At 36.3% G+C, this 23,581-nt stretch overlaps 1 protein-coding gene across 7 annotated transcripts in view; it reads right to left on the bottom strand.

Annotated features, from left to right (window-relative positions):
• Window positions 1-3,331: 3,331 nt before the first annotated feature.
• RPS6KA5 (ribosomal protein S6 kinase A5) overlaps window positions 3,332-23,581 on the bottom strand; it is an 84,156-nt gene continuing 63,906 nt past the window's right edge. For all 7 annotated transcript variants that reach the window (XM_082318417.1, XM_082318416.1, XM_082318418.1 and 4 more), the window contains 9 exons: window positions 22,776-22,937; window positions 21,457-21,582; window positions 20,607-20,740; window positions 17,336-17,429; window positions 14,898-15,068; window positions 11,245-11,436; window positions 10,479-10,638; window positions 9,300-9,463; window positions 3,332-8,316 (listed from right to left, as the gene is read on the bottom strand). In XM_082318417.1, coding sequence (XP_082174543.1) covers window positions 8,077-8,316; window positions 9,300-9,463; window positions 10,479-10,638; window positions 11,245-11,436; window positions 14,898-15,068; window positions 17,336-17,429; window positions 20,607-20,740; window positions 21,457-21,582; window positions 22,776-22,937 — 1,443 coding nt within the window. In that variant the 3' untranslated portion in view covers window positions 3,332-8,076. The remainder of the gene's footprint in view (window positions 8,317-9,299; window positions 9,464-10,478; window positions 10,639-11,244; window positions 11,437-14,897; window positions 15,069-17,335; window positions 17,430-20,606; window positions 20,741-21,456; window positions 21,583-22,775; window positions 22,938-23,581) is intronic.

The raw sequence follows: 23,581 nt of genomic DNA, 5'->3' as shown, positions 1-23,581 counted from the left end.
AAAGATGTGCATAATGCAACAGCCAATAAACATCCTTGGTTTTGACCTACAAAACTGCCTTCACCCAAGTTACCATCTGCCTAGCATTCAGATGTTCAGCTTCCGTTTTTTAATTCTTCTCTATGAGAAGAGTCCCTAGCGCAACTTCAAGAGCTGGAGGAACAACAGACACGCAGATCACTAGCTAACCAAGGGGAATATCCACGCTGCTGCTCTACACTGTGCACAGCTCTGGCAAGAATCTCTCCTAAGGGAAAGGAAGGTTGACTTGTTAATAATGACATGATGTACTTCTCCAGATTGCTTTGCATTAACTTTGAAGCCACCACAGTGGTTAACCACACAATTTAGGGCAACAAAAAAGTCTCCTATTTCTGAACACCGTGGCCTGGAGAAGAAAACTGGCTGACTGAACATCAAACCCTTCATTACAGTTATCATTCCAACATAGCTAAAGAAACTGATTTCCCAAACACTGTTCATTCCCTGGTGGTTAGCAAGACTTACAAATAAGGGGAAGTACCTCCAATACAGAAGCCCTAACCACAGATTTTCGTAAACCAGTGGCTCTGACAGGACAGGCTGGGCTTACCATCCTCCAGATCAGCGCAGTTAGGCTTTAACAGCTCTAGAGACAGGAGCATTCAGCTGACATCTGGTTCTGCAAATCTTCAGTGAGTTCTGAGCAGTCTCCTAGAAAACAGCTTACTTGTATTTCTTCCACCACTGCATTCACAAAATGATCCTCTCCTAGTGTTTTTCCACATCCAAAATCAGAACCCTATCCTCATTCATTTTCTGAATATCCTGATATTGGGCAAAATAAATCATTAGAATTACTTATCTTGCTTTTTGGTAAACTTCTGCCACAAGGTTTTGCACTTTGTTGATGTGACTAAGAATTTTAGAAAAGTGCATACTTGTCAGAAAGAAATCTTCACTGTAATGTTGATAACTGGCATATAGTGAGTTAAGGAAACCAATGTCCATGTTGCTGCCTTTACCATTTGAAGATCGCACCACTTCCCTCCAAGAAAAAAGTTGACAGGTGAAGCTGGTTTTTTCCTTAAAAATTTTAAGTTAAATGTGGAGACCATTGCTTCTTCAAAAGCAATGGTGTGCAACCAGAATGTCCTGTACATTACAGTGAGGCAAAGCGCTCAGCATTCCCTTCTTCCCATTTCTTTCCCTCTTCCCCCTCCCTGCCCACACTGACACAAGAACAGCACGCCCTGTTCCACTTACTGCAAATTAACACAGCCTGCTCCTTTATAACCAGCTGTCAGAATATGTCACCAATTCATTTCTTGCCTTTACAGCTTCAGAGGTAAAGGCAGAAAGTACAGATGATCTCTTCTGCTGGGACTCTAGCAAAAGACATTTTTTTTCCTCACAGGAAATAATCTTGCAGGTTTCTTTCTCTACAGGTGAAAGAGATCAATACAGTAAAGACATCTGTAAGCATCAAAATTTGCTGCAGTAGCATCTTAACGATAAGACTGTCAAGGTTGAAAGCCAATGCCAAGCTTTTATTCATTTTTGTAATCCAGATGTAGGTTAAGATTAAAGGCTTGTTCTCACTTTGGTGTTGAAGTAGATCTCAAGTTTTCCTTTCAACCTGACAGCTTTAAAATTGCACTAAGTGACCTGCCAGGGCTGCATACGGATGGACTGACATGGCGATACGCATTAAGCAGAATAGTATTAACACTTGAACTTAAAAGCAGCAGGGATATAGCACCTTGAGTTCTAATTTGTACGATTGCTGTACAACGAACGCATCACCAGACACTGGGATCCTGTTCCCTCAAGTAGGCATAGCTTCAACTGAATAACTATTATGTACAGCTGAGCTATATATTTAAAAGATGAGAACTCATTAAGGAGACAACTGAGAAAAGTTCTGAGGTACTTGCGGCTTTTGTGAATTAATTTAGTTACTCTTCTCCACTGTATATTGATTTTAAAGGAAAAAAAAGGATACATACTGTTATTGAGTAAGCTCCTTCAGACAATACAATGATACCACCACCTAGTCACCTCTGTCAATGTAACTTGGAGACAAACCTTGAGCAGTCCCCTCTTTGCATCATCATCTTTAAATACCACTTCCCCCCCTTTCTTCTCACTTTGCTGTAATTCCAAAGACTAGTTTACACTTGAAAGCTTTTTTAGCATAGCTGAATGTGTCACACAAAATCACACCCATAACTGATGTAAAATGTACTAGGATAGATGTAGTTATATCAGCAAATATCAATAAAATATATATATATAAAACTATATACTAAACTAGCTAAAGATAGTGATTACCGTTCCCAGCAGACGACTTCTGGTAATTCACAAGGCCTTAGCCTAAATCCTTAGATTTTCTATTACTTATGAAAATAAAGCTTTGGTCACAATCATACTAAGACAATTATGTATTTCCCCCCCAATAAAAAAAAAAAAAAAAAAAAAACAACAAAAAAAAACCAACAACAACAACAAAAACCAAAAACACAAACCCAAGGAAAAGCAGATAAACATAAATGAGAGTCGATTTTAAGATGTGAAGCTTGCTTTGTTGACAAAGTAAAATTATCTTTGTATTAAGAAAAATGCAGCAAGTTTGCACTCAGTTTGCATTTTCATCTGTGATAGGTTTTTGAGCAGTTCCTGAGCAATTAAAAAAGAGTTCTGTTTTCCTCTGCTTTACTGTTGGCATTTTAAAGGAAGTTAGCAGACTTCTGCATGAATTTTGTGAATACAGCCAGATTGGTTGCCAATTTGAAAAAGCAATTTTATGTGTGAATAGTATGGATTCCTTTCTACCTCCTGAATAAAATATTAGCTTTCAAAAACCATAGCACTATAGCATATTAGGTTTTGCAATGCTTCATTACTGCTTTTACTTTGGATTAACTATGAAATCAATTAATCTAGTGTTAACCAAAATGCCTTAGCTAAGTTAATAGAACACTTTTATTTCCCCCTGTCTCTGCTAGCTGAGAGGCGATACAAACACCAGAACCAAGAAAAGGGTAGAGCATGTGGCCAGAAGAAAGGAGCAGGAATGGCGCTGTGGGTGACAGTAAGCTATCAGACCAGCCCATACTATCTCATCTACCTAAACACTTACCATTGATTCCCAGACAGTTGCAGACTTCCCTTTCCATCACACAGAACACAAAGGCTGTCAAAATACATGGGTTTTCTTCAAATTTATGTTATTGCAGGTGTCTTAGATTTCGCTGCTTCCGGGCACAACAAACAAGACTGCTCCAGCTGGTCTATGTAATTGAAAGCATCACTTTATTTACTAGTACAGACTACAAGAATCATCCTCAGTTTTCTTTTCTACATAGGTGTTCTGAACATCCAGAATCTATTGAATGAGCGATATATAAAAATGCGGGATGGCAGGCGAGAGCTAGCCAACAGCTCTGCATTTCTTATTTTTTATAGAATCCATTGCCCTGTGGGTCACAGGAGCAAACTGAGAAGTGTTTCTCACAGGCAGGCAAAGATCAAAGCACTTTTCTCTCTTTGCAGCAGAAACAGCCACGTTTTTTCCTGTTCTCTCAATCCAGAATATTCAGTCAAATCTCTTGACCGAAGGAAGGCAATGTCATGTTTCACAATGTAAAAATCAGTGCTGAGAAAGACTGTCATATATGGGGGGAAAGAATGAAGACCACCAACTTGCTAAAAACACCTGGAACGATACTTGAGCAATAACAAAAAATTCCAACTGAAGACCAAAATGTCATATAAAGATACATGTGTGTAGACACACACACGCACATACTCACAGACCTGCAGAGTTAGGAAATGGGTTTATGCTGGGTAACTGGCAAGAAAGCTTGCAATTCAGTGTCAGTGAATATTACACGCACGCAGAGATAGCAAGGGGAGAAATTTACTCCTGAAAACATCTTCCCAGAAGCCTCTCATCTCTGAGCTCCCATAACCTTCTTCCTCTTCTGTGGTAGCCCCCTTGTCTGGTCCTCTGAATCTGTGTGAGTCGAGAACTCATTTTTAAGTACAGGTTCTCTTAAACAAGGCATATTACTTTAAATTGAGGCCTAGACGTGCAATACAGCATGTATCTACATACATGCACATAATACATGCATATATTAAAAATGTAAGACACTTGTGCAACACTTCATCACAACCAATAAACATACATCATCATTCTATGAATATTTTCTGCCAAGAATTATTCTGTTCCTGGATGAGCACTAGGGAACACGGCTGTGCAGGTATCGTTACCTTGTTCAGAAAAGCAGCCATGGAAAAGGGCTGAGAAAATATGTACATCGGCAATGCCAACTTGAAGCCTCAATCCATTCTGATGCAATACTGTATTTTTGTTACCCTCCCCAAAACTGTTTAATGAAGCATTTTAATAAGTTTTTTTGGTAGCAGTAAACAATACATATGCCAAACGCATCAACCCTTCTATTAAGAAACAATAAATATTTCAGTTGCTTTTCCCTATATAAAAGTATAGAAATTTCACTAAGCCAGAGGAACAGTAAGTCATATTACTTCCTTTGTACTCCTCTAAATCCTTTAGCAGAGTTACCTCTTAATTCCTAATATTTGTGTTTCTAAAAGTATTACAAAGAAATATTTTTACAGAATATTGTGTACTTAAAAGATTAGATTAACAACCACATTAGTTACTTAAATCTTTACTGATAAGAAATTTGATTTTTCAAACAAATCTCTCCACCATATTGCTGACTGCATTACATTTCTGACAGTAGAGAGATATCATTACTACACATTAAAGTTGCTTGACGCATAGCAGCACCATGAAGGAAACTTCATCTGAGTATAAACATAATTTACAGTCTAACACCTCTTTACCAAGACAATATAAAGTTTTTATAGTACTAATGAAGATTGGCTTGTACACTTCAGATTTGAAATAGCGGTACGAGTACGAAAAATTTGGCCCATGGCCTTTATATGACCTAGAGTGCCAGGCTGGGCAACAGACTGAGCTGAGACAACATCGTTCTGCCAAGAGCAACTAGACAACATCTGAACAAGAAGTGAACCTGCTCTTGAGCTGCCTAGTTTGCAACTCAGTTTTATCAATGTAAGTGGAGATCAGCAGTTGTTTATGTAAAGCTGCTAATCTAAAAATTCAGACAGCTTAGTGTCAAAAACACCCCATCAAGAGCTCTGTTACCTGGAGGCAGCAGAAACTCAGAGGCGATAAACATTTCAGCCACCCCAGGTAACTGGTTCAAAGCAAATGCAAGGCAACACCTAAATGTACTTACCCCTGGCAAGAAGTATTACTCTGTTTTTAAATTCTTATTTAATAACTACTGTTAGAGCTCAAAGAGGACACAGGAATATTCATCTATAAAAGTTGTCTTTGATAGAAGTGATGTATTCTAATAATTTTAGTCTCACAACAGTCTCTCAAAACCTGTGTGAAAAAAACCTCTGACAATACAGCCATTATCTCTAGCATTTAATATCTTGTGCAAGCATTCTTTTTTCTTGTTTCATCGGTTTGCCAAGCAACAGTTTAAACTTCCCAACAGGGAAACAACTGTACTGTGTTCCTAACTTTAGGAAGTTATTTCAGCTGGGTTACAATATTCCAAATCCACCTGGTATCCAAAAGTTTCTTACACTTAAATGAAATAAACTGAAAATTGCTTTTTTGTTGTCCTCACCCTGAAGACAACAAATTCCAAGAACTCCTCAAAGTGCAAACTTTAGAAGCAACCTCTTCTCCAACCTCCCAATTTACCTCCACTGTCTGCATAATAAGTATTAATGGTGGATTGTTTGTTGTATTTACAGCAAGTTTATTGGGGAGAGGGAAAGTATTCTTTTACAAATGAGCCATGTTCACTATTGAGATTACTTCCAAAGAGAGCATCCAGAAAGCAAACCTGAATATATTACATTGACAATTATTTTTCAGTATTTTAACATTGGCCACTTAAAATTGGTTGTGTTATTAGCACATATACTGATCTTTAAATATACTACTTCTACATAAACAGTGCAAATCTCAATATTCACATCAACCTGAAATTAATGCTGCAATTACTGTTGACATTCACATCAAGAAAGTAGTAAACTATTTCACATGAGCAATTCCAAAACCTCAGAATGCCATTATTAATATTAAAGAAACACAGAACAAACATGTTGGGCTTCGAAGCCTTGTTTTGATATACACAATCCCTGTAAACATGGATGTATTGTATTTGTCAATACTGATATCTGATACAATCCTATAAATAAAACCACTGATATAAACAATTCCCATAACCATTTTTGCATAGGGTTTGGATTAAGGTTACTTTAAGATAGAACAAGCTGTTAACAAATCCCCTAGTCAATTAGTCTTCCATCACACAAATTTAGGCATATGATTAACTTTACACAAGGAGTCTCTCTGACTTCAGTGGAAACTTACACATGTAAGCATTTGCAAAACTGGAGTCATCTTTAGCACTTAAGTTACCCCTAGTCATTGAGAATACGAGCAATAAAAGAGCTCTCCATAAATTTATAAAATATGCTGATTTAAAAGTTTATGCTGATGTTTCTGTAAGTCACATTTATGATTCCAAACAGTTATGTACATACTATACTATCACAGTAGGAAATACTTCACTGTAGAACACCACAGTGAACAAGTTGTGAAGCACAGTGTTCAATATAATTTCCCTTTAGTATTCCCAGTGCATAAGTTGTTAACATCTACACTACACAAGGTGCCCAGGTCTAGTATTTGTTATATACAATGTAAAAGCAAGATAGAAAGAGCTTTGCAGTTTAAAGTAAGGAATGAAAACAGTGGGTAATATACAGGGATTCACTCCTGCAAAGTACAGAATTCTCCTTCACAATGACCACAACCACCAAATAAGGTGGATTTCAGGTCATTCAACCCAGTAAAACAGTGCTCAGCACCTTGTAGGAAGAGAGATCTGAGTGCACTTTATTATAAAACATCATCTTTTGATGTTGTAAAGTGCAAAAAAGAAAACATATATTCTAGTATTTTACAGTCAATATTAAACTGCCATATTTGCACAATGCAAAATTCAAATAACTTGGTATACATTTTGTATGGACCCTATAATAACAAATGTTGAAACTGGAGTTTTGCATCTTTAAAAAAATCTTAGTATTTTAAAGTTATTGTGTAAATATAAAAAGAAAATATAAATTATAATTAATTCTTGAAATAGATATTTTAACATGTGACCATTTTCCAAAGCATTCAATAAGAAATTTCACTTTCTCTTATAGCATTACATTTTAGAATCTGTAAAACATTTTAAAAGTTAATAACTTCAAAAAGTAGAAATAAAAATTATTGTATCACAGTACTAGACACCTCACCTTATCAGACATCTTTTAGCCTAGATGTTTTTTAAAAAATTAAATAAATTAAAAAAAAAAAAATCTAAGACTTATACTCCCAGTTGTTTAGAACAAGATATATGGAGTTACTTTTATAAGAGTTCCATAACACTTCATTTTGCTCTTAAAATTCAAATAAATGGGATAGAATGTAACCACAAATTTAAAAGGCCTTAAAGTACTGTACTGCTTTGGTGTATTGTACCAATGATTCCTTACATGCGTGAAGAATCAAATTCTATGACATTCTTCACAGAGCTGGGTAAAAGCAGAAGATCCAAGAGTTCTATACGTGTTACAGAGCTTTCCTTTCTTTGAACAGTGGGAAAGAAACTGGGAGGAAGATTCTGACACTGAGAAACAGTCTTCCTCCAAGCTGTACCAAGAGCAGCATAGCTCCTTACCTTGAGCTTGACTGCACACTAGTAATTTAGCCCTAAGAGAATACAATGTTGGTTGTATAATAGTATTATACCATATCCAGTGATACCAAACTTAATGCTAAAAAGAAATGTATTGAAATACAAAGCTAAAAAGGTATGATTGAAATACATTTTTAAAGCGACAGACATATTCCCGTAGCCTGGAAGCCACAAGGAGGAAGGATGGGAGAAGACAATATCGGTACTACCAAGTTTATAACCACTTAAATCTTCAAGACAGGATATTCTCTGCCTTTCAGTCAGAGAACTGGAAGATGGTTTCTGGGTTATTGCTGTCTGTAGGGTTTGTTGGTTGCAGTGTCTTTGTAGGTGTAGTTTTACCATGAGAATGAGAGGAAGAAGAATGTGAACTTTCACTGGAGCTGCTACGTGTCTCTGTGCTTGTACTTGTTTTTTTCATTTTCCTTCTCTTTGCAAGAGGTGCCTTGTCAACATTCTGGAGACAAAATCCTTCCCTTTTGTACTTGTTAAAGGCCTGTTTAAAAATAAAAGGTAATTCTAAGCTTTTCAAGAGGTTTAAGACATGTTATGGCTCATAACTTATTATGAATGTTCTATGGTAAGTCATAAGATAAACTGCAATCCCTTGACAGATCCCTACTAATACTTACTGAAGCTGTAAGAATAACCTTATTAGCCTTTACATGTATTTAAGAGTCAATACATAACATTATTAATTGGCATCTTCCCCTTCTTGTTCTTTTTAATTTAGAAATATTTTTTATTAAGCCTTAAACCTACTTAAGACTACATTTTCAGAAACTACATGTAGTTAAATTACAGTTTTTCTTTCAGCCCAAATTATGTTGCATCATCGGGACCTCTCCGTGTAACAATTTCTTTCTTTTTCTCTTCTTGGTAAGAAGTGTCTACAAGTATTTCAGCATAAATCTGCTCAATTTCAGTTTATTCTCTGTGGAAGGAATCGTGAGAATCAACACTATGTTTGTACAACACAGCTGCAGTTCAAACATTTTTAGTAAATATACAATGGTAGGCGAGCAAGTCCATTAAAAAAAGTATCCGTGATATTAAAAACATGAACCAGAAATGTTCCAGAAATTTTACCTCAATTTTGTAACCATAAAGGACAAAAAGTCAAACAGTTACTTAAGTTAAATAGAAAGTTTCTTCTCTTTTTTTATAAAAGTTTGAAGACCTTTTAACAGATTTCTCTAAGAAGCGGAATATTTATAACAGCTATTTCATGAACAGCTGTGTCTCAGTCCCCAAAACACCATTAGTATAAATTTCTTCAAGAAATTCATTCTTGCCTCATCATTCATGTTTTCACTGTACTCAATCATAGATGGTAGGTATGGAGGAAAAAATTACAGCTATAAGCAATCATTGAACTATAAGGAAAAATACATATTTTCAACTGAGAGAAAACATACAAAAATCTAGATTAATACATTACAAAATTTAGCACATGACATAAGATTTCTTAGAACTTACATGAAAAGTGGCTTTGACATATGTATGCACCGCAGCTCCAGAAGAGCCTAAGTTATCAGGAGTCATTAGAGGGTTGGATGACAGCTGGCTGCCATCCTGAAGCCATTCATTGTATCTCAGGCTGGACATTTTAATTCTTTTGTTTGGATCCACTGTTAGAAGTCCTAATAGAAATATATTACATTCTCTTAAATTGTGAGCTATTTATCTTTTTTTAATAGAAAATACAATTATTTTTTAAGAAAATCTCATGCATTGCTTTGATAAGGAAGTAATGACAATATTTATCCTAGGTATGCCAATATTTATCCTAGATAAAGCTCACATGATGTTATACTATCATCCTCTCCAGAAGAATCATTAAATGCAAGAAATTGCTATTTAACTGTTTGATAACTCAGATCTCTTTTCACATGAACTCAGAACTACCAAATGATTTCTTCACTTAAAACCTGTCTAGGATGAAGTTCAAGAGAGTAAGCCTCTGATTGTCTGCATGATCCACTGAAGTCTGAATCTGCAGATGCCTACATTTTTAGCAGAAAAATTCCTTACAAGCTTGCTTCTACAGAAATTCAGAACTCCATCTTAGTAGAATTGAGATTGGTGTCTATCTCGTGCTGAAAACAGTTAGATGGTCAAAACCTTAAGGGGAATCAAAGCATGGCAAATGTGAATGAAGCAGCTCAGACATACAGTAGTCTTGGTACACACATTCAAAAACAGCCCAAGGGAAAAATGACAGTAATGCATTCATTTTCTGCAAACGCTCATTTTCTGCAAAAGCTCTGCTTTTAAAACATTCGTCTTATAACCTGGTGTTTTTACAAAAGCAAAAATAACAAAAGAAAAACTCTGCTTTTAAATACATTTTAAGAGAGTGACTTCACTTCTTCTGAAACTGTTCGGTTACTTCTAACCCCGCTAACCTTCTACCAGCATCTCGCTATATTAGAAAGCTCTCTGCTAGGCGTACAAGCAATTTGTAATGCCATTCTGATGTGTCCACCTCCACTCATAACTTGTATTCGGGGTCAGTACATAGCTCAAGCTGTGGATACTACTCTGTCATGTTAGGCACTCTGATGCTGATTACAGCATCCAGATATTGTATAGTTCTCTAAATTTTATCTTTTGAGATAAAAATATAAGGTACATGAAACATTTGTGAATACATACCTTGAATTAACTCTTTAGCCTCTGCAGAAACATTTTTCCAAGCTTCTCCTTCAAAGGAAAATTCTCCCTTTTTTATTTTCTTCATAATTTCCAATGCACTGGTACATGTTAAACTTTTGTCTTGAGACTGAAATGGTACCTGTCCTGATAGCATTGTATACTGTCATGAGAACAAAAGTAGTATTAACAAACACAGTATATTTACTGACAACCCTATTACTAAACATGGAGTACTGTTGTTTGCATCACCACTATACAATAAAACTTCGACTAGCATAACTTCAAGGCTATAGAAAATTTAAAATATGCAAGACCTTCTCTGGAGTCCTTGTTAGAAAAAACATTCGTATATTTCAGGAAACTATAAACCAAACACAATGGTATTTCTAATCAGTTTATATCTATTGAAATTAATTTTCTGTAAATCAGAATGCAGGCTGATTCCTTCTCTGAATTGAAACTGTAGGAAGATTATATGAATGCCTGTAAAATATCTGAACAAGAATATCTCTTTTTAAGAATGAGACTGTATCAAGTATTCTTTCCATTCCCAGAAATGTCGAATTTCACTTATTGCTTAGGACAAAAAGTCTCCACCCCTGGAAAACATCTGTCTTTGGAACCTATTACTTGTGCAGCATTATTTTCACCTCACTTGAATTCAGCATCTACCCAATTCAAGTCTGAAACTGTGTCAAGTCCTTTGCATTTTAACAAAAAGTAAATACATATAATAAAGTTACAATTAAAAACCTCTGTCACTCACCAAAATGACCCCCAAACTCCACAGATCACAAGATTCGTCATAACCATTGTGATTCAAGAGCTCTGGGGCAGCATAATGAAGAGTGAAGCATGGAGTCTTAAGAGGCTGATTATCAGGTGGTTTTAAACGAGCAAAGCCAAAATCAATTATTTTTATTTCTGAATTATCAGTTTCATCTGTAAACAATAAATTCTGAAAAGCAAAGACAAAATCAATACCAGTACTGGGTTAGAAAATTGGTTAGAATACTTAATAGCTGTTTTTTTCCTACATTTGTAACTACAGAAAATTTTCAATTATCTAGAGAAAAGGGAAACTGGGAGACATTGGGGAAAAAAATGGAAAAGAAGAAATAACGGTACTCTGGGAGGTAAGAAAATGTGATGTGTTTAGCTGTCTCCTGTATATCTGCAAGTCAGGACAGTTCTGTCTGAGATTATTAATGAACATGGGTATTTAGCAGAGAACAGTGGGGAAAATAATTCGGGGAACACTGACAAGAAAAAAAGCAAAGATATCAACATAAATGGAGAATTGCTGCCTTCTTCAAACAAAAGTAAATTTTCTTAAGCTTCCACTTCCTTCTGGCATGTTGTGAATGACAGCTTTCTTGTGTGTGGAACTCCTGTTGCATGTCTTGTCTTGTGACCAAATAGTCTTTGGTCCTCAAGTGGGAACACACTGAAGCCATATTGCCATGAGCACAGGAATGCAAAAGAATCATTTGAATTTGAAAGCGAAGGATGGTGGACTAGAAAGTGCACCAATAGCTCGGTAGTTGTACTGACTGCTGTCTGGCATGGATCTCGAAGTCAGTATAGATATGCTTTCTGGAGGAGACCCGGGACCAACAGCATTCAAGCACTGAAGGTCACATCGCAGTCCAACCTCGAACCAATGGCCTACTCCTTACACCAAGGTAAAGAAACTTTGATACAGTAGTCCCTGAGAATTCCAGCTTTACAGACTGGAATGTGGCATCTTGGACTTGAAGACAGACAAGTTGTTACCAGTTCAGAGGAAGATTTAAGAAAATCTGTTCTTCTCTTCCCTGAGTATTTTTATTTGTCAAGAAAGATACAAGAGGGAAGCTAAGTCTTAGGAGAACTGGCTAAGGCCAAGATGAATTATAAATGATTTCTATTCCCCCCTTGAACTTCTGAGAGGGGCAAAATTTTGCTGTTGCCTTTGCTGCTTAATCTACGCAATGCTAGAAAAAGTCTCAGTATTAGAAATCCTATAGCCCTATGTAATTTTGTAATACAAAAGGTGAATGACTCAACACAAAGTAATTAATTTCAAACTCATTAAGAACGGGAAAAAATGATCGTTAGACTGCAAGCAGATCAAGAAGGAGAACCTGAGAGCATTCATTATGGATAAAAGAGAATAGCTGGTACAAAGCACTATTTTTGCATTCTGTACTGCTGTTACAGCTTAATGCCCAACCAGAAAAGTCAGTTTTCCATATTACAATGTTATGCAAAATGGATCTGAAGGAAGCCTAATTTCAGCAAAAATATTAACACAATGAGGATAGGTGATTAATACATCTTTTTTCTATGGTGATGTTATATAGCCAACAAGTAAATAAAGAACTGCAGTAATATTGGTTTAAAAAGACCTTTCTTAAGACAAAAATGAAATTGGGTTATGTACAGAAAGAAAAGTACAGTCCAAATGTCCTAAGTTGGGTTCAGACTACTTTGTTGATTAGGTAAATAAAGCGCGTTTCACAAAACCCCACACTTAAAGCTATATTCCACGTATATTTTAAGGATACATAAACAACATTATCTCTGCCTTGGTATGTTTTTTCTAAAATCTTTAGAACCCGGTTTACAGATTAATGATCACTTCACAGAAACAGTCCACAAATCCTCTACTGAGAGGCTCCAAATGGTCACATACGCTACATAAATTCTTTATTTCTGTGAATTCTCTATTTTCTATCCAGTACTTTTCCTCTATTTTGCAGAGCAATGTATGCGTCTAATTGCTATTACTTAAACAGGAGAATCTTCCCGTCCATGCAATTAAAAAAACGCTCATCCTTAGTGACATGTAACCAGTCATATTTTTTAAATTAAACTTATCAGTATGGCATTAGATGTCAAAGTTGAGCATCAAACAAATCTGACTGGAATTGCTAGAAAAGCAACAGAATTTCCTATACATCTTTTTACAGAAAGGTGCACTAACCACATCTATATTGGGAAGCCTGCATATCCCATACTAAGTTCATGTCTGAACCTAAAATAGTAACTTTCAAAACAACAAGCAGGAAGGAGACAGGCTGGTTAAGTCCAACTTTGTGGAGGCAATGCATTCTGCAAGCTGTTTGCTAACCCTTCGTTACTGGGACTTCCCAGACTTCTGTTCTTGAACATCACGTAGAATTGAAGACTGCCTAATTTACCATGCAGCTGAAGCTCTGCTTCACAGAATTTGGCCTTTATGTTCAAGATGGTAATAAGACTAAAATGATAAGAATAGGAAGAGAGAAAGGATTTCTGGGTTTTGTCCTTTTAATAATGACTTGTTTCAAAAGCTGTTTCTTTCCTTGATGACGTCAGCAGAGAAACTTTTTCCAAGAGTCACATTTTCAACTGACACATTAGAATTTCACAATAGCCCCTCTTCATTTAATTATTTAGTACAGAGACTCTAGTACAGAGATGGTTCCAAACGTATATATTTTGGACTGATTTTCAAAAACACTTTAATACCAGCACCTAGCTGACTTCTTCACCTGTTGAATTGGAATTACTATAAAAGAAGCAAGTTTGTAATACACCAGAAGGTATGTTACAAAAGGATGAAACATCAGTAGGAACAGTGGATCGTTTCAAACTCCAGATACAGAAGGAGTAGCTATTTCCTGAGGTACGATGACTGTAATCACCAATACAATATAACACCCTTACTGGGTGAACTAACATCAATCCACACTATTCTTGGGCAAAAGAGAACTAACACATATCCAAGCCCATTGTTGGCAAAGAAAAAGGAGCAAATACTTGCTCCAGAAAGCAGAACAAAGCCAGTGGCTAACCTTATCAGAGTAAACTGAATTGTCTGGAAGGCAAGATGTTGCTGCACAATAAAAATACCAAAACAAGTAATTATTGAAAAATATATATTAAATAAATGTTTTTTTGGGGAAACTACTAAACTCACTGAACTCAAATCACACATCTTTATTAGTTCGCTGTGTTAGTTTGTGGTTCATTTTGTGCTTAACTGGGACAGAAGACAGTGCAAGGGTGTCGCAGCTACCTCCGAAAGAAGCCCTACTGAGGGAATTAAGATCAATCAAAAGGTGGAAATGTACAGGCAAAGTACCCAAGCAACCTAGCTCTGCTTGTGAACTGTTTCATACAATAAATATAGACTTACTTGTAGTAAAAACTTCTTCCGAACAGACAAAGAATGTTTTTGAACAAGTTAAAGTGTAAATTGCTTAAAAAATTAAAAATGTTTAACAGTTTCTTTTACCTATGAACAGAAAAATATCTACAGAATTTGCTAAGTAAAAGTGATAACATTTTATTAAAAATATAGAAGTAGAAAAAGCTGGAGGAACAGAAATACGTCACATTCCAGATACTTAATAACTTAATGTCTAAACATATATAAGCAAGTTACTATACCTCAGGTTTCAGATCTCTATGGACTACTCCTACATCATGCATATGGCTCACCGCTGAAACAAGTCTGCGCATAATATGACTGGCTTCAGTCTCACTGAAATGTTTCTTTTGCTGAATACGTTCAAGCAATTCTCCTCCCTTCAGCAATTCCATTACTAGAAACGTGTGAAGCTGAATCAATAAAGAAAAATATGGGATGTTAGAAATTTAACATTGCAAACCAACATTCATTCAGGAGCTAGGTTCTGATAGGTTCTCAAAGTTTGAAGAAATAAAACTGCTGCTCATAGCAATTTGGAAGGCCAATAAGAAGTACCAAATCTTATCTCAGGTGACATTTTTCCCCATCAATCTCACTGAGATTGAAGAATGCTGATGTCTTCCCCATGCCCACCCATATTTATTTACAAAAATGCAATGCCGCCATGTAAATGGATAAATTTGTAGAGAGATAAAATGCCTTTCTTTAGGCTAACAAATAAAGCTGGAAAAAGCTAGACTTTTGCTATTTAAGCTTGTTCGGATGTAGGAATACATTTCTATTAATATGCATAAGGAGTTACCCATTTAATGTTACCAAATCCTTTCTAAAGCACCTTGAAGTTTTACTGTGAAATCAAAGGTTATCTAGAACTTTTTCTGATTTCATCCCCTACAGAGTAGTAGCCAAAGCTACTTTTATCATTAGAATCACAATAGACATCTTCCCAAACATTAGAGAGTATTTTTTAAATTAAAACTAAAGGTTGTTTAGATGGTTGTTCTTTTCAAGACAATTAATAAGTAGTGACTTCCTTGATTATAAGACAACATTAGCACACTATCAACTGCAATTCAAATGTCTTGCCATTAAACAAACAGCAGACTTCTCAGGACAGGGAAGCGAAGTTAGCATTCTCAAAAGGCAATGGATGTAGCCACGTGATGGCTTTTAGCATTTCCTTCCCCTGAATGACAGTAACAAAAGTAAAACTCACAAGCAAAGAAAAAAAGTTCTGGGAAGAGGTCAAAAAATGAAATTCAAAGAAATAGTCAGGAACAGAAGGTGCACAGTATTTAGATATGAAGGAACAGAAGCAGAGCTATGCAGACAGAAAGCGGTAACACTTTGTAGAACAAACAAGGTGTCTACTAGTCATGTTGCTAGTAGTGCTTGTAAGATACCCTCTCCTGCAAATTTTCTTTATGTCTTGGGAATAGCTGACAGGAAAGGCAGAAAGGATAAAGAGACTTTTCTCTCCTAGAAAACTTCTTGTGGCTCACCAAAAGAGACTGCAACCCAATACTCTATGGTTGGATTACTAATGTAGAATTTGATCAGACTGATATATCAAAACTAGAAAATTTTGATCAGTTCTGGTCTTCAGAATATTGTGCATGAGTAATCTGGAAGATAACACCTGGGAGCTAGCAGGAGCAACTAAGAATACAATGGTTTGGATAGTTCAGAGTAGCCTATTCAGTTGCAGAGCAATCTGAAGAACACTTTTTTTTAGATATTCCTGAGCATAGTCAGTCTACTCAGAGGAAAGTGAAAAAAGTGTCCTGTTCTACACACATGTTCTCATACTGTACATAAATGCAAGAAAAAGGCTTCCTTATCATTAAAGATTACAATACAGGTTGTTCATCCTCTCAGCTCATTTTAGAAGTGCTCCACATGAGCACTCTGCTGGTCCTTGTATAAACAGCATGATGGGGACAGACTGGGATACGTGGGGAGGCAACAGAGCCCATGTTCTGTTACAAAATCATAGACTAGAATCACAGAGTAGTTTAGGTTGGGATGGACCTCTGCAGGACATCTCGTCCAAACCCCTAGCTCAAATCAAGGCCAACCTCCAAGGAAGGTGAAATTATGGCTTATTACATGCTGTGGAGCTTGCGTTACACTAAAGAAAAAGACAACTAAGGTCTCTAAATAAACCTGAAAGTGCTCTCAATATATTTTCAAATAGAGGCTCTACTTTCACATTTGGTAATTTAGCAAGCTGCTTGGTTACCTCCATTAAGTTAGCAATAGGTAAGAAAAAAATGCTAGATATGTAATCTTCATATGCAAGACTTCCAAATTATTTCACAAATATTATTTTAAGACACTTCATGACAACTCCGAGGGAAGGTAATCAGGCACCTCAGTACCATACATATGTAAACTGAGCCATGAATATATTGTATGATGATTAACAAAGTAGACCAAGGACAGAACCAGAAACAGAATGTGGGACTCTTAATTCTTCCAAATACTTTTTTGATCTGCTGGAGTAACTGCAAGTTCCCCTGAGTGCAGAACTTCTGCTTCATCTTCTATACTGACTAGGCAAAAGCCCTAGGAAAAAAGTTGCCTCCACAGTAACAGTAAACTAACTCCTAAAAGTTCTTGGGAAAACACATAGCAATGTGTTTGGCAAGTGCTGATCATAGTTTCTTCAAAATACCTGGTCATGATAAACTTCATGCAACTTCACTACATTCGGGTGTCCTTCGCAGAGTTTCAGAGCTGTTATTTCCCTCTGGGTGTTGGCTTCCATTCTGAAAAAATTGAGCAGTCATTTTGTACCAATTTTACTGAGCAAATTGCACATTCAAAGTGTTACACCTTTTTTTTTTAATTGCTTGCAATCTAGATTTTTTTAATATTACATCTGCTTGAACACAATTAAAAGCATATTCAAAGTAAACTGAGCAAAACTCACCACATAGCCCTGCAAGTTAGGACATTAAAAAACCCACAGCCAATTCAAACAATGTTTTTGATGCAACTGCAACTTTCTACAGCAAAAGCTGAAATGGTATTATAGAATAGTTTCTATCTAAACCAAACCTTTCCCTTAGTCCAGGGCAATTTGACTTCACCTCTGTTCCTACACATATTTGTTAGTTCAGCTTTATCTTGAAGACTTAAATTATTGGCCCAATCCTTTTCCATTCTTACAGGAGATAAGTACTTCCCAAGCTGTATGGAAGCTATGAGATCCTACTAGAAAAAAGAGTAACACCATCTATATATGAACTGTGTTATACAAATGAACCCCTAAACAGGCCATTGTAAAAATATGAAATGGAAGAGATAAGAAGAGACTAGCTCCAGAGCAAAAATCGTTGCACAAATTCTCTTTCAAGTACTGAAATCTATAGCCAAAACAAGTGAACATGGTGACTATTATAAAAACTATGTGAATGGGGACAGAGCAGAACATTTTCTTTTCCACTAAATACATATGTTTATTTATTTTGGGCAAATAATGCCTGAAAATTTTTGCCAGAACTCTCTCCAAGAAAGGCTAATCCTGTACTGACTTAGAGAATGGCCTTATGGATAACACAGAATCTCTCTCACCACACGTGTTAATTTTTGGTTGCATTTTTTTCCCCCCTAATTAGGACCAGAACTGCAATGAGAACTTTGTGCAAGAGAATACTGTTTTTCCATAGGCTTCATATAATGAACAAGTAAACTAAGCTGTTCCACCTGCATCTCTGCTGATGTTATTTAAACCAAAAGTGATTTCAGGTCCTTAAGAAATTAAAAAACTGACTCCGATAGTCTTTCCCCCCTAAACTTCTATCAGGAGAAGGTGGACCTAGGAAACAGATGAAAAAGGTTCAGTACCATGAACATAAACCTTTGAAATTTGTGCGTGAACTTTTATGGGTATTTCCCCTCTATAAATAGTTACCATCTCAGATTTTAAACAGACAATATCATGAAAAACAAATGGGAAGCTCTAAAACAGTAACTCAAGCAAGTTTACAGGACTCCACTGTTTCATTGGCCGTCAGACACACAAAACCTCAAATTGTTGGATGGAGGCAGGTCCAGCACTACTAAAAAGCAACACCACAGAGGAACTCATCATCTGAGCTTTCACCTCACGTATCATGAAAAGGTTTGCCTGGGTGTAGGATTCACTTGTTTGGCACCTTTGATGGTAGGAGTGAAAGACTATCTGACTTTGAGGCAAAGAAGTTACTAGAAACCTATTATACTTCTCCTTTTAGCAAGAGTAACTAGTGTGGGGCTCAGAGCAATATTATTTACAGTTTAACAGTTTCTTATTTAGGGCTGGTTTGTGTCCAGCCATTTAGAGTGTGGGTTTACTGCTACCTCCAAATACTACACAAATATGCTCTGAGTCTGCTCACAGCTGCAATCCCAAAAAAATCTCTGTATACAGACCACTTCTTACCTTCATTTAGCCTGGTCCACCAAGATGAAGGAGAAAGAGCAAAAGAACCTGTGAGTAGTATCATTTAGGGACATAATTCCTAAAAGTTTAGTTCTATGGGAAAAGTCAATACTAGTTTGCTCACTGTTATCCAGAAACAAAAAATCCATTAGCTTAGGATGAGATGGGAGTACTGATCTGCAGCGCTGCATGCACCACAGAAAAAATTTTTTAATGTAGACACAAGGCAGAGATTTCCAGATTAAAACACCCAAGGTGGGTGCCTACTGCATACTACTTGTCTAAAGTCTCATTATAATGAGTGAAATTCCAGTTAATGAATCTTACAGAGTGACCTAGTTCGCCATAAAATACATACCTAGAGTAGGATTCAGTGGCCTAAGCACAGGAGAGCCTGGAAGACATCAGCCATGAAGACATCTACATAAAGGTAGTAGTCACAAGACTGATGGGAACTGGAGGACAGAGAGGACACCAACAGATGCTAAAATGCCACTACATAGATGCCTATGTTTAAGTTACTGAATCCCACTGCTAGTGCCTGGTCATTCAAGCCTCTCTGTAGGCTCCACTAATAGCTTTGAGTAGGCCTCCATTAATTGTAGCAAACCTCAGAAAACTGACTCAGACACCTATATTTAGGTGTCTTATTCTTGAAATTATCCTATCCTAAAAGCATGTGATGAAACACTTAAGTCTGGTGGACAGTTATTTCTAGAGTCTGGAAAAACAGAGGTACAGCCAAATGTCTTGGAGAAGAGATCACTGTGAACTATCATTCTGATAGCAGAACATTTACACTTTCCCTTTCCTGCCAACATTCTACAACACACTAAGGACATATTTACTAATGAACACTGCAAAATGAAGCTAAAAATCCATCCACCCCTCAAAGAATCCCTTATCTTAATTTTTCTCTGGGCAGAAACTGCCAGAGGTTATCTGTTCTGGAAGAGAACCAGATGGTCCCCATGTACAAAGCAAGTCAGCTGCCTCCATTGTGCTGTTCTCTTCAGAACATCCAGGAAACAAGATGCAACTTACAACTCCATAGTCTAACTGCATTTCACACACACACACGCTTAATTAGATCTGAGGCAACCCACACTACAGATTCTTCTTAAAAGCAATGTCATAGGCAACCAATTGGGCTGCTTAGGAAAGGGAGCTAGCATAAGCCAACATTCAGTTCACTTAGGTCTAAAGACAGGAGGGCCTTATACCTTACTCTGGTTAGAAGCAAAATTAGGGGACATTAGGGTAGAATACAACTAGGAACCAGAAATGTACTCCTTAGGTTTCTTCTTGTGTCCTCCCCAACAAGAATAACATTTTGTTTCAAAAGACTCTCAGAATCTTCCAAAGGTCATAAGGTTACTATAAGTTTCTACAGATTCTTCAAATAGGAAATTATTTTAAAGTTATTTTTCCACTTCCAAAAATGTAGCAAACATTATTCTAATCCATGGGTGACAGTAAGCAAAGAAAATATTTTTATTGTCTTATAGAATATTTATACCTTTTGCTAATTATTTTTACTGCATACTCTTGGCTAGTTTTCTTGTGTAAGCACTTTCGACAAATGGAAAAACTTCCTTCTCCCAATGGTTTCTCTTTCAGATCCAGTTCATAATGATGATAAAATGGAGAGTCCTGTTAGGAAACTGTCTGTATTTAGTTCTGCAGAATACTTTTAGTATACACAGTCAAAGACAAAGAGTAAAGTTTTGTGAGAATTTTTCATCTACATTTAAAATTGTAAAAGAGCTCTCTTTTTGATAAAATATAATCTTAACTTCTATTTAATAATATGCATAAACTTTATTCTAACAATCAAAGAGTAAATCTTATGTTACATTAAACAAACATAATCACTAAATAAATCATTACTACTACAATAGCTTAAGATACAAAATATTCAGACAAACAGGATCAAAGATGGCTGTACATACATTTATCCACAAAACTATGTGCTCATTTGAAGACATCACAAGAGCATGTGTTCTTATAAGGCTTCACACAACTATACCTACTTTTGGGCAAATACATCATAGAAGGAATTCTGATATAATTAAAGTCGCTTCAAGAATATCTACAACGGTTGGCTGAATAAGAACTATCAGGAGTCAAACTACTATCACTACTATACTTCAGTCTTCTGTAAAACTAGACAATCATCTCATTTTTCAGATTAAACTTCAACCACTTCTTAACAGTACCACATGCAAATTATACACTTGGATCATCTGAGGAGCCATTACAGAGAATAGATAAGTGAATAATGACTATTTTGTAATCTGCAGCCTAGCTTGGGATTGCTGCTTTGAAAGTTATATTCAAATTAATTCAGCTCTTTATATTATTATTACCTTCATCATAGCACTTCTGGCAATAGTTGTAGTTCCAGGCCGCTCATCCCCCATATAAAACTGAAGAGGATCTACTATAGCTGCATTGCGTTTAAACAAAATAGAAGGTGCAACGAAAGAATATCCCTATGAAATTAAGACAGCAGAAAAGGGCACGGCTTGAAATTGTTGCACACACTATCATACTGCATACAAAACATTAGACATTTCAGAAGAATTTTTCCAAAGAAATCAAAATTTTCATAACATAATAACAGAAACCGTAACTGTCTCATTGATGGGTAGATATTACTCTGTTCAATGTGAACAGGTAACTTCCTGGAATTAGTTATATGATTCTCCACAGTTATAGATAAAACAATAATAATACAAAAATGCTGGTACATAATGCTAAAAATCTGGCTCAGCTTCAATTGTTTTGCAATAGTGATAAAGGCTCATACTTCAAACTAGCTAGCTTCCCAGAACACCTTTAAGTTAAGACATGAAATAGTTTTTATGTTGTGATGTAAGCATCAAGCCTTTTTAAATGGCAAAACAAAATAAGCTTCATATTAATGATGTACTCAGTTTGGACATCGTAACAAGAATAGCTGTGACTACCACTGCAGGATGAATCAGATCATATTATGACATGCATCAATTGCTCGCTCCACTCACTACAAATCTTAACAACTTCCAAAATATGATGCTATGTTCCTGTACCCTAAGCACTAAGCTGCTCAAAAACAGCCAATAAAAAACAATAAAGCACAAGGAGGGGGAGGAGAGAAAGCAATTTGAACTGCTGTTCACTTCTGCAGCTTTGGTACCAAGTTCAACGCTGTACATGGGCTGTTTCTGCCCATTTGACATCGAGACTGTGCAGTGCAAGAAAGGATCGTTCTTTAATAGCACGGAGGAGATGGTAAGGAAAGCTTTCTTACTGATCTGTATATAGTAGTCTAGTAATTAGGGTGCTCCTAAAGGACATGGAAGATCTACTTTCAACTCTGCAGTTAGCTCCCACTTCCCAAAGGAATACCTCAACTAGAGCATAGTGTGGGCATGGGCAAACGACATTGCTGTTGTCAAAGCTGGTAGCCCAGGCTGATAGAGTCAAGATGACAAGACTCATAGGGTATGAAGAATCAATAAAGGACAGACTGACTTTAGTCTAGCAGGTAGGACATTCAGCTGGGAATGGAGAGACATGGAATTTTATGTTCGCAGTAGGACTGTTTCCATCTTTCTCATTTTGCAACTGCTGAACAAACTAGCTATATGCATGGAATCAATAAATGATTTTTTTTTTTAATTAATGTGAATTTTTAAAATACCTGAAATATTCTTTCTGAAGTCTGAGGAGTTGCTGCAGGAGAATATGTCGGATCCATTTCTGTAAACTCTTCTGCAAAATTACTGACATCCAGCTCATCTCTGATTACTGGTTTAAATGGAGCTGATATTTTTTTGGCAGCTAAATCATCCCAATTCATATTCTAAACCAAAAACAGGAAAATAAGTTTGAATCAAATGAAAATTTAACAGAAACAGATATTGGAAAGAGAGACTTGCCCAGAAACAAAGTCCTAACTCTATTTGCTATTTTCCACAGGCAGATGAAAAGCATTCAAATTATGCCCTACTAATTTGCTTAGGTAAAGGCAAGAAGTATCACACTTATTTGTAAGCAGACAGAATCCAGTTAAGGAAAAAAAAAATATCAACACAAAGAAATTTAACAGTGGAGATAAGCCAAACAATTAGCATGACAGCCCTTAAATTTCTTCCTCTATTTCAGAGGAAAAACATTTATATTTTTGTAAGCCATAGCGTATGTATGCAGTATCTTCAACTTTTCATTGCTGATTTCTATGCTTAATTACTAATCTCAGCTTCCAGAGTCCTGAGAGCATAATGCCTCTGGATTCCTATTTAAATGCATGAATGCATGGCTAGAATTAGGAAGCACAGACACGATAATGGTTGGACTCGATGATCTTAAGGGTCTTTTCCAACCTTAACGATTCCATGATTCTATGATAGTTATGAGAAAATGGTCCTATTACTGTGAAGGAGAGGAAGTGAAAGGAAATCAAGATTACAAAGTGTTGTAACAGGAAAAATTTTTTCTTCCAAAACA

This window comes from Platalea leucorodia (assembly GCF_965183815.1).
Source record: "Platalea leucorodia genome assembly, chromosome: 7".
NCBI classification, from domain to species: Eukaryota; Metazoa; Chordata; class Aves; order Pelecaniformes; family Threskiornithidae; genus Platalea; species Platalea leucorodia.
This window is presented reverse-complemented; position numbering and strand designations above follow the sequence as displayed.